Source organism: Zeus faber, assembly GCF_960531495.2.
Source record: "Zeus faber genome assembly, chromosome: 15".
Classification (NCBI taxonomy): Eukaryota; Metazoa; Chordata; class Actinopteri; order Zeiformes; family Zeidae; genus Zeus; species Zeus faber.
In genome coordinates, this window is record NC_137194.1 from 23,616,201 (window position 1) to 23,627,912 (window position 11,712).

Below are 11,712 nucleotides of genomic sequence, written 5' to 3' on the forward strand. Positions count from 1 at the left end.
TGACATAATGACCCTTTGGTCCACTCAAAGTGTTACATCAATAGAAACCTGTCTTACGAGGGTTTGTTATATTGACAATATACTTCACTGTTGTGTAAGAGTGACTCAATGACAGTGAATGAGTCTAAAAAAAAACAAGTGGTTAAATTAAACTTAGCACTGAAGGGGAGGAGGAGGGGGAGGGGGAAGAGGATAAGTCAGTATGTTGACAAGTGTAGTTGTTTCACGATGAATGGTTGAGTGTGTGTAAATGCACTCACACTCAATGCAGCGGCAGCCCATCCTCAGACAGCGCGAGTACGCCTCCAGAGACGACTCACTGGAAAACTGGTCTCCCGTCAGGTAGCTTTAAATAAAAAAAAAAAAAAAACAGCACACACCCACGTCACAGCGAACACAAACAAACACCTGAGGAATCTTCCAGTCAGAGGACTCTGACTGGGGCTGCACCATTTACACCGATTTTCCACTGTGGTTCTACAAACACACAGATGAGGCCGATAGAAGGGGGGTTTTACAGGACAAGAGTCTTTGCAAGGAGCAAACACTCGTTTCATCAGGCCGAGTCAAACGCAATCAAACCAACGTCGAAGTTTTTGTTCCTCTTTGCACCGTATGTATTGTTGGTAACTGGCACATGAAGTTTATCATTTAAAACAAGCCTTTCACACACTTTTCAATGGGAGGAAAATGTAATTGTCCCGCAGAATGGAGCACCGGCTTTCATTGTGAAGCGTGATTGTTAAATAATACAGTTTTATCTGATGCGTGAGGATTTTTCAAGTCAGTTCAAAAGGCCTTCCGGCTGGGGGGAGGCAGTGCAAAGGGAGAGCTGCCAGAGTCTGAGAGTTCCCAAGACCTACTTACAAAGGATTTCAATTGTTGTTCAATTGAAAACATATATATTTTCAAGGCATAAAGGTCTCTCCTACCCCAACCCCACCCCTCTCTCTGCCACCCTTCCCTTCCTACTTCTCTTCACTTACGTGTTGTGGGAAGAAGATATCCAGTAGTGAGACAGGGGGTTGTTCATGTCATCAGGACAAACCTGGTCCAGGGAGGCGTCCCATATAGTGTTCTCTTTGGAGAACAGGTAGGTCAGGAACTAGAAGAGAGAGGGGGCGGCCATTATACACCATAAACATAATAAAACAGGTAGCAACAAGCTGTTAATAGATCTGGATGTTTTTATATATTCAGTTTGAACACAAAAGTTCAATTTACAGTGAAATTAGGTTTACACCGAAGATACATAAGAGATATTTGAGAAACAATCATTAGTAATGTGGATATTATGACTAAGCAGGTAGAGGCAATGATGTAACAGCTAGAACAACCATGAAGTCCAGAAAACTGCATTACTTTACTGTTACCTTAAAGACAGCATTTGGCTTTATCATAATAACAATTTTTTTTAGCACCGAGCCCTAATGGGGAGCGGGGGAGATGGTGTACCACGACCCTGCTCAACGGTGACTGGGCCGATCTGTATAATAATGAACCCACAGCAAACTGATGTTTATTTTTTTCCTCTGATGTGAATGTGAAGAACTCCGTTTCAGCTCATGAGTATCTATGACTTGACAAATCCTTCCTCCATCAGCTTGCTGCCCAACCAAGATCTGCCCCTTTCAGACTAAGGCCCTAGTAAGTCACACACCCGCGCACACACTTTAACAGTAGCATGGCAGATCACACAGGTTCGTGCACAGAAGCATGGAGCCGATTGACCGTACAGAGGACCAAAGAAATAAAGGATGCATTTCGACAAAGTCTTTCCGCATTCGTTTTGGCCACATGGACCATCAAATACTACTACATAGAATTAAGTTTTAATTTCGTGACCCAATCTCAGAAAGCTCTCTCCCCCAACACGGCAGACAAGTATAAATTATGCCAAAATCGATCAACTCTCACATAAACATTAGTGGTGGAACCCAGCTTCCTCTCTACAATCAAGATTTTATGGTGTCACCACAGGAGAAACGCTTTCCTGAACCATCACACCACAGTCGACAACAATATTTTTTCTTTAGAATGGTCTGTGGGTGGGTGCACTTTCAGCTGAAGTTGTGACAATCTGTAACCATTTTGACTATGCATCTCCTTCCCACACAGAATGCACAGAAGGGGCATCGGAACACAAAACTAACACAAGTCTCTCTTTTAAAAAGCACCAAAATCATGTTTAAAAACCTTTAACAACGTCAGAAAAATGGCTGTGAGAAGCTGTGAGAGATAGACAGTGAAGGGAAAAGTGTGTTTGTGTGTGTGTGTGAGTGTGTGTGTGTGTGTACCTCCTCTTGGTGGAAATAAGGCTGCTCCACTTCTCTTAGTGGGTCTTTCAAGTAGCTGAACATAAACTCGTGAACTTTGTTGTTGTCTGTGGCCCACAGTTCCTGTGTTTAAGGAATAGAAAGCAAAAATATTCAAAACATCATCTCTCCAGAACCAGGACTCGCTGGTGAAACATTCGCGTCTTAGATCCACACCTTCTGAGACTCGAGAAGGAAGCTCTTGAACTCCTCGAGAGAGATCCTCTGTTCCAGTCGGTCAATGAACCTGGCATAGGACGATGACGTTATGGTAAATTTAATTTGAAATACATATATTCAACAACAGAGACATTGTGTATACAGGGTGTGTGCCTCTGTCCTTCACCCACCTCTGTAGAAACGGAATGTCCATCTGAAAGAACACAAAAGAAACAGGTCAGACCCAAAGATCTTGACATTTATTACCAAAAATCTATGAAATTTGGGCGAGCGGGAAATTTGGTACGGAGATCTAAGCATCCACCTTGAGTAGGGTGGGGTGGGGTGGGGGCATGGCAGTGCTTAGTCATGGGGGTGGGGTGGTGGTGGGGCTCTGAGGGGCGTCCATTTAATCCGGCCCCAGACAGCCAGACAGCCTGCCTGCCTGGCTTTGTATGCGTGGATGTGCATGAGTCCTAATGGCCTCCACCAAAGGGCTTTGGTGGGTTTTCAACGGCTCTGTATTGATCAGGCAGCCATTTGAGAACAGACAAGATAGGGGGAAGGGGGCGGGGGTGTTGGCCGTGCACCAGATGAAATGGAAGCACGGGGAGGTTTGTCTTTTTTTTTTTTTTCCCCTCCCCTTTCTCTTTTTTTAAGCAGAGGCACAGCGGCCGTTTAACCGTTTTGTCGACTGAACTTACACTTTTCTGGGCGTCGAACATCAGACTACGGTAGAGGTGAGCGAATTGGCTGAAAGACACGTCGCCATTCCGCAACTCAGAGTCCTGCGAGAGGCATATAGGAAAGAAAGAATAACAGGAAGAAAGAGAAAGGAGCTGTTGGTGAGAAGCTGCGATGGCGTCGCATGAAACCAAGTCACGTTGGCGAAACAACAATATCTCATTTAGAGGGAAGCGGGTTGGAAGCCGGAGCTGTGATGAGGGGGAAGGAAGGTACCGGAAGTTTCTCTCGGAGGAACTTCATGTTGGGGACCCTGTAGTTGACCTGGCTCAGCATGCTCTTCAGATCCTTACAGGATATCCTAAAAAACATGCGTTTATCCTGACGTTACACTCAAAAACAACCAAAAAAAATAAAAATCACCATTCGAATCTCTTATTATCTGATAACTAAACACTGTGCATGTTTATAAGAAAAATTACTGAAGTGTTTGGAATGTGCATAAAGGCAGTGTCTTCTGCAGGGTAACATTTTGAACCTCATTGTTATTGCACAGCTTTAAAACCTCAGGCGGTGGAGAGACAATGCCATCGTGGCCCAACAAAGGCTTGCCCCCTCTCTTTCTGGGAGGTAACAAGACAAACATCTACGTGAGGCTCTTCCATCCTCCCCAGTTGTTTTCCTGCCCCAGGAAATGGCGCCGTGTGTTGCTGAGGGGTTTGTTCCTCCACCACAACTCACTAGCACGCTTTGAGATTATGCTGTTAGCCAGCCTGCACGCTGCGTGCGTGCGTGCATGCGCTCAAATGTATGCATACACAAGTGTATGCATTTCATGTGTCGAGATATTTTATTTGCATAGAACGCCACACAATAGTGACTGTAAGCCTCATACTGTAAGAATCACACTGTGCCTTGGAAGCGGCCTCTGCTCCCTGTACATGTGATCTGATAAAATGACGTCTTTAAAGCAAGCAGACTTACTTGTCCTCTCTGTTGCGATCAACAGCACAGAACTGTTTCCGCAGCCATCTGGGAATACAGAAGAGACATTTGTGGATTAAGACTCAGAAATAAGCGGGGGCCGGGGACAACAGACATGCAAATGCAATAATCCTCCTGCTAGCATGCTGTAGTGTCCTTGAGCAAGACACTTAACCCCTAATTGCTCCTGATGGCTGCGTCCGTCGGTGTTTGAATAATTGTAAGTCGCTTTGGATAAAAGCGTCTGCTAAATGTAATATTTTTGTTCATCGATTACACAAAAAAATCCCCAAATTATTTTCAAAACGGCAACCCCCCCTAGGTTTACCCTTGTCTTCCTCATCTTTAAGTCAGATTTACAAGTAATTATAATTTAAGGTAAAATATTTTCCTTAAAGTTTGCCTTCCTGGATCAATTGTTTTGGGGAGTTTTTCTTGATCCCTTGAGGTGACAGGGATGTTTTTGTTGTTGTTTTTTTTTAACCTCAGGGTTCTGTTCTTTCTTGCGGATGTTCGGAACCCAGAAATTCAGGTGTAAGCAGTTCATTTGCCTCAACCCAACCGACGGAAAACACACCTAAATCCCATTCCACTTATCACCACATTTTCATCGGTTTCAATTTTTGGCTTTCGGATTTGGATGGATAACATAAGTTTGCGGAATCCCAGCGTTTTTTTACCGAACGATCGCCTTCAGCTCAAACAATTACATTCAGGGCGAAAATGTAGACGCGATGTCATGGCTTTTGGATAAACAAGCCTTTTGTTTACCTCTCTATCTGGAGCGGTGTGGGGGACTTGAGCGTGTCTGCCACCAGCCAGTTCAACCCTTTTACCCACATGGTCATCTCCTCATCAGAGGTCGCTGGGGATAAAACATTGTTTTCATATATATAGTATAGTACAGATAGTTTGATACATTATTTACCAATTCTTTTTTTTTTTGGACATAATCATTCATTTTGATGCTGTAGTGCGAGTAAATGATATTTCTTTTCATTTATATTTCTCCCTCTCGAAATGACGATGCACAACATAGGAAACAGGACCGTGATTGTCAGTGCCAACGGTCGAGGTGATTTTGCTTTATAAGAGAAAGGTTCAAGAGAAAAGCTTTAGCACAGACAAATATTGTGCTTAAATGAATGGCATCATCCACTGAGTGCATGGTGTCATGTTAACTGGTGTGTGTGTGTATGTACCTGCTAGACTGAGCGCTTTGAGGCGGAACTCGGCGCCGTATAGGATGACAAAACAGTGAGCCTGGTCCAGCCGCGCCGCCGAGTCCTCCACATAGCGCTCGAAGTCACGTGATTTCTGCCCAGGACGGATCTCCTTGATCTCTCTGATGTCAACTGGAAAGAGCAAAAAAAAAACAAAAAAACACAGAATTAGCAAAATAGTTGCCGCTGAGCCGACAAGCCTGCGAGAGATCCAAACCGGTTTTATTTCGCCAGGTACATAAACGGGGAATTTCTTCCGGTGAGGTTTGGTGCACTTCAGTACCGAAACCAGGGATGAGTCCGCTGGATTGCCTGCATCTTTTTTTGGTGGAGAAATGAATAAATCTCAGTAATAGCATCACATGGAAGATTTAGCAAATTCATCGTTGCAGTAGAGGTTTGCAGACCATATTTTGGTGCCCCCATCCCCCTCCTCTCCGACCACAGAAAGCTTTTCAAACTGGCTATAGACACGACCTCAAGCCACACGTCTGTTTCAGAGAGAAGAGAAACAAGAAAGATCGTTCAACAGACTTTGAACAGACTCTTCTGGTCAAAATCAAGCAAGGCCCATTCGGCATCTGCATCGCCGCCCCCCCCCCCCGCCAAATACAGATCTGAGAAATGTGGTCTTTGTGCGGTGTTATAAATCCCACGGACAGAATATCATGATCAGAGAATTCTGGCTAAATCTTTAATCAACAGCCTTCAAGACAACACAAAGCATCAGAGTGTACAAGTAATATATCCACCCGGCTCCTAAAGGGATCGTAGCGTATACCGAACAGAATATATCTCTCCCAGAGGTACTGTGGAGACGGCATTTATGAGAAGTTAAAACCTGTTGGGTTCTTCTACATGAGAAAGAAATGCGCTGTGCATGTGCCTGCGTGCAAACGCTGCTCGGCTCCTGCACCCCTTCCTGCTCCTGACCCACATATCCTGTGCCGCACCATCTTCAACACACATCTGTGCCTCCGTGTAGGTGAGAAATTGTCTGCTCTGTGACTTTTTTTTCTCTTCCTTACTACAAATTCTCTCTCTCTCTCTCTCTCTCGTTGTACAACACTTTCAGTCATTCAAGTCAAAATATTTAGAGCCGGCTTCTGCCAGATGCAGGAAATAAAAGATAGCCGGAGGTGTCACCTTCCCATAAGAGAGCTGAAGAGGCATCCTGCTCCACACTCACACACTTCCTCCGTTCTTCTGCAACCCCCTCCCCCACCCCACAGCCCTCGCCCGCCAACCCCATCAACGTCTCCACCCAAATCACCTCCATCGCCCACTACATCTTATCAGCCTCGATCACAGGATGTTCAATGTGTGTGGGCGTGTGTGTGTGTGTGTGTGTGTGAACGCACGCCTAATTCTGGTAACAGCGATACATTTGTTACATTGCGAACTTCCACTTCGGTCTGTATCAGCTCCTTTGATGTCAGGCATCGTGGATCTGGATGGAGGTGGTTAGGGTTGGGGCTGGAGCTAACCCTAACCCACGTGATCTCAGTGTGTAGTTACTTGGAAAAGAAAGAAAAACAAAACAAAACAAAACAAAAAAAAAAATAAAAAAAAAACACTGTAGAGCGAGTGTTTGAACCCTGACACACAAAGCAGTTTTAGTATGGAGACATCTGGGTGCGAGTATTATCTGTCTGGTTACGTTTTATGACATGATTTGTTCGGGTTCCCATCGCGATTGACGACAGCGAACCTTGTAAATAATTTGTGGAGTAGCTGGAAACTGCATCTGTCGCAATGGCCAGAGATGGGAGACTCATGCACATTTTGAAATGTATTTTACATAAGGCAGTGAAAAAAGGAAAAGGATAATTATACGTTGTGCAGATCCAATTGTCATGATATTTCCATTGCTTCGGTACAGATATTTGGGGGGGGGCTGATTTCAACCCATTGTCAGTAACAAGCCAGTTTATTTCATCGGTGGGTTAATTCTTAATACTGCAAGCTAAACCCCACCTATTAAAATCTGATAATAATTGTACCCTGCCCTTGCACTGTCATGCAGGTAATTACATAATATATTGTAATTACAGCAGACACAGAGTAAAAAAATACATTAGACTCCATTACAACCTTTTTTAGCTCCAAATGGCTAAAATTGATGTTGACACGAATCTCAAAATAACAGCGCCAAAAAAATAAATCTATATTACATGTTAACTCAGTTTAGATTTTTTTTAAAGCATGAGCAAATCTGCTGCAGTAATCTCATACTGGTCCTTAATATTAGTTGTGCCAAATGTAAACATTGATTTCTGTTGCCAGCGGATTCAAGCCTGTCTCAAACGTCATGTGCTGTACCTTTATTAACTAACAGGTTTAGTAAGTTACGCAATAGGAGCTCCATGTAAGCAGAACAGCGGCCTGCAAAAGCCAGGGAGCTTCTCAAAGGGCTTGAGAATATGAACACAGCCAAAACAGGTTCCACCTTTAGGCAAAGAAAGTGTGCGATATAAATACACACAGCATCATTCTTGCTCATCAACTGGGTATTAAGGCTCATCATTGGCATTTGCACAGCACCTGATTTATTTGGGCCCACTGGAGCATTTCATGTACTGCACAAGTTGTTGTGACTCGAAAAAAAGGCTGTGATAACATTTCACGAAACACGTTAAGAAGGGTGAAATTGCCTCCAACTCTACTTTAATTGTGTTAAGATTACACAAGGCAAATGTTCTTCACACATGACTTTGTACGTCTGGGTGACAGTCTCTACATTTTTAAAGAAACGAAAAAAAGCCAGACGGAAGTATTTCTCTGACAGGGTGCCAAACGCAGGACATAGCATGAGAGTAGAAAATCATGGAGAGAAAAGCCTAAATCATAGAAATTTTAATGACGAGTTCACGTGAGATCACAATTTTCTCATTTGCGTCTGAAGGATAAATATCCAGGTCCGGCCTCCGCAAGTGTCACAAGAATCACAAGCAGAGGAGGCAAGAGTATAAAAGACTGATTTTTGTTTTAACCGAAGTACACACTGCCAAGTACTTTTACGAACACATTTGCAGGGAACATGTGTCTTTTGCGTCGTATGCGGCAAGGGTAAAAAATATATATTATGGTGCAACATAACGTAACTGAATATTTATCAAATGTATTGATTTATCTTTACTTTAGATTTACTGCTAGACTCAGCCATTAGTCAACAAAAACAAAAACTAAAACTTAGATCTATTTAATCAACAACTGTTAAGAATGAATGACTATAGAGTACTCAGAGTATGACTAAAACAAAATTAGAAGTGCAAAATGTGATCATTATATTACATAATGCCATAAAGAGATTATGTTGAGAAGACTCAACCTGTGGGTACCAAACAGGACAGGGGACACCTCTGAACATTTAATGACAAAATCATGTGCCATTTTGACTGAAGACACCTCTCCCCCGTCATTGACACAGGGACACAACACAATGGTCTAGTGTTTCCCCCGAATGATTCCATATTCCAGTAAAACCTCTTGATTCTATTTGTGAACATTAATGAGCCGTCTGGGCTGATATTGCCTCTCCAGGAGTATCAAATGACAGCTGTGAGCTCATGTGCCTATGAAAGCCTTCATGACAGAGAAGATGATACCATGCAGGATAACGAGGGGGAGATGGGAGAGGAGAAAAAAATAAAAATAAAATAAAACCTACGCTGATGCTTTTCTCTGCATTAGGAGCAGAGTGCAGCTGTGGCAATGTGCTTGCACAGGAGAAAAGGCAGAGTGACAGGGAGGTGCAAAAGCCTCTTTCTTTAAATAGTGCTCTATAGTAAATGGGTGAACCGAATGACAAATTGACTACTCAATGAATATACAAAGAGGCTAAATTTAAAATCACCTCATTTAACCTGTTGGGAAAATAACATAACAGGAACTACGTAAAAACAACAGCAAAAAAACGAAGTAAATTGTTCACAATTCTATTTAGACAGATATTGGTGATCGACGACAACTGCTATGTCTAAATAATAAATAATAACGAATGCATTGTGGCTGGGAGATTGTTGCAATATCGATACTGTGATAGCATACTATGTGTCTGGGATTTTGTTTATCGAAGTGCGATTTAGTTAAAAGTTGTCTTTAAGGCCCCATTACAGTAAAGCAACGCAATTTTCAGAACTTCACAGACTGTTCTAATCAATGCCCCCACCTGCTTGGTGATAATAACCACATCACTAAGGATTGTTTCGCAAATATTTCTTGGGTGTAAATATGGTAGGAACGCACCAATCGTCACCCTGAAAACGTAGACAAATTATCGATATCAAGGTGTCCGTCAAAAATATTGTGACGCAATATGCCACTACGTTGTGTCATTGCCATGGCTAATATTTCCAAGCCAGTCAAGAACAATTGGGTATCAGAGGTATGATGAGTCTGTTCGCAGCTACTTTAGCCACTCAGACCCCTTTGTTGTCCTGCGTTTCTATTTATGAATCCATGTAAACATCACTTTTGGCACAGTTTTCTCCAGACTGGAACGTCTGCAGTGTGCAATTTTGTGTGTGTGTGTGTGTGTGTGTGTGTGTGTGTGTGTGCACACGCTTTACTCACTTTCCCCCTCTATTTTATCAGTGCCCCTGGTCCAGATAATTGTCCTGGTTTCCAATTTGACTTGAAATGTCCTCCTCTCCGGCCTCTGGGACTTTTTCGAATAAAACAGTGTCAGCACCGTCCCCAGTTCCAGGTCCCTGTACAGATTGTTCATCTCTGTGTCATTCTCTATCCACGGAACAGGTCCATTGGAAAATAAGCTTGGGGTCCCAGCCATGTTCACTTCCCTTGTTTGTTATCCTTTTCCTTTCAGAGCAGTTTTCTCAGTCCAGGCCTTGACAGAGATACCTAGAGGAGACGAGGGGAAAGGGAATGATACAAGAGTCAGCCCTGGACACACATCTGGTCTGTAGACACACTGAGCGGATTGTGTAACGTTGTGTGGACATTATAGCTCAACATTAATAATGATCCCCCCCCCCCCAACGTTTCTTCTGTGTTTATGAAAGCACCACTAATAAGCCCCGAAATTTCACCAGGTGACAATCTGTAGGCCCGCGCGTTCAGTCAAATAAGATGAAATGAACACTGTGTGGACATTATTATTATTATTATCATTTATGAACCCACATGTAACAAAGCCCATGCAAACATATGCAGTTTTGTAGCTTTACACATTACTAATGATTATAGCTTTTGTTTATGGCATTTTATTTACGTATTTATATTTAAAAAAAATTTAAGACAGCTGCACCCTACAAAACGCAACAAGTCTCAAACCACGATGGAGCTTGTTATATCTGATACCTTTCTTTCCAAAAAAAAAAAAAAAATCCACAGGTCTCTACTTCTTTCCAAGTCACATAATAAGATTTGGGAAGAGATAAGAGAGATAGAAACTTTAATTGCGGTGTTATATCAGCGCACACTAAAACAACTGGCATTTATAATAAATAAGACTACAAATCGGGGTAAAAAAAAAAAAAAAAAAAAAAGGCATTGTACAATTAAGACAATAAACCTCTGTATCAACAATTCACGCTGTAGGACTAACAATGAAAAGGCCCTATAATCTCTGTGGAATCCGGCCCCAGTGGAGGCTACTTTCAAAGTTTCCCTGTTTAAACTGCTCTTGAATTTTACATTAAACACGCCGGAGACGACACAAGAACCAAGCTGCGCTGGGTTGTTTTTAGAGGCGATCTGTCGTGGGTTTAACATGTCGCTCATTTCCCCATTTGACACACACAAAAAAAAAAAAAAAAAAATACAGGTAGGAAACGCGAGGACAGTGTTGTTTTCCATCCCGTTGCCCGGGCGTCCGCCTCGGTCTTACCGTGTGAAAAGCCCGGCCGGAGCAGCCGGAGCGGCCGGAGCCGATCGACGCGTCGCAGGCTTCTCGCTCGCCGCAATCTCGGCGACAGCACATCGCCGTCGGCCCGACCTTACCCCCCCCCCTCCCTCCCTCCACCCTCCCCTCCCTGCCTTCTTTCCCCCCGGGGTCCGGTACTGGTGCTGGTGGTGCTGCTGCTGGCGGCGGTGGTTATATCATCGCGGGCCCCTGGAAGTGTGCTGCGGGCCCGGCAGGAGCGATGATCCCGTTTCCCCGTCGCGTCCAGCGGCGGCGGCGGCAGTCCATGGAGAGAGGGGGAGAGAGAGAGGGGGAGAGAGAGAGAGCGAGCGAGGGAGGGAGGGAGACGGGGAGGCTGCACTAGTTTGTCTGGTGTGGGGTGGAAAACTGGGGCCCTTCCCCCCCGTCCGACCCCTCATGTGTACAACAAAGCGGCGGACGGATCGGCCTCTTAAAGACACAGCAGCTCCACTCAGAGCCT

General features: G+C 43.8%; 1 protein-coding gene across 1 annotated transcript in view; it reads right to left on the minus strand.

Moving 5' to 3' along the window:
- The window catches only part of plcg1 (phospholipase C, gamma 1), a gene marked incomplete at its 3' end in the record, with an annotated part of 28,638 nt that extends 17,317 nt beyond the window's left edge, over positions 1–11,321 (minus strand). Inside the window, exons 1-12 of the mRNA XM_080015314.1 lie at positions 11,217–11,321; positions 9,941–10,228; positions 5,345–5,497; positions 4,914–5,007; positions 4,143–4,190; positions 3,435–3,519; positions 3,179–3,262; positions 2,666–2,688; positions 2,493–2,562; positions 2,298–2,399; positions 987–1,105; positions 261–346 (exon numbers count right to left, since the gene is read on the minus strand). Of these exons, the coding sequence (XP_079871440.1) occupies positions 261–346; positions 987–1,105; positions 2,298–2,399; positions 2,493–2,562; positions 2,666–2,688; positions 3,179–3,262; positions 3,435–3,519; positions 4,143–4,190; positions 4,914–5,007; positions 5,345–5,497; positions 9,941–10,157 (1,081 nt within the window). The 5' untranslated portion in view covers positions 10,158–10,228; positions 11,217–11,321. The remainder of the gene's footprint in view (positions 1–260; positions 347–986; positions 1,106–2,297; positions 2,400–2,492; positions 2,563–2,665; positions 2,689–3,178; positions 3,263–3,434; positions 3,520–4,142; positions 4,191–4,913; positions 5,008–5,344; positions 5,498–9,940; positions 10,229–11,216) is intronic.
- Positions 11,322–11,712: the final 391 nt, after the last annotated feature.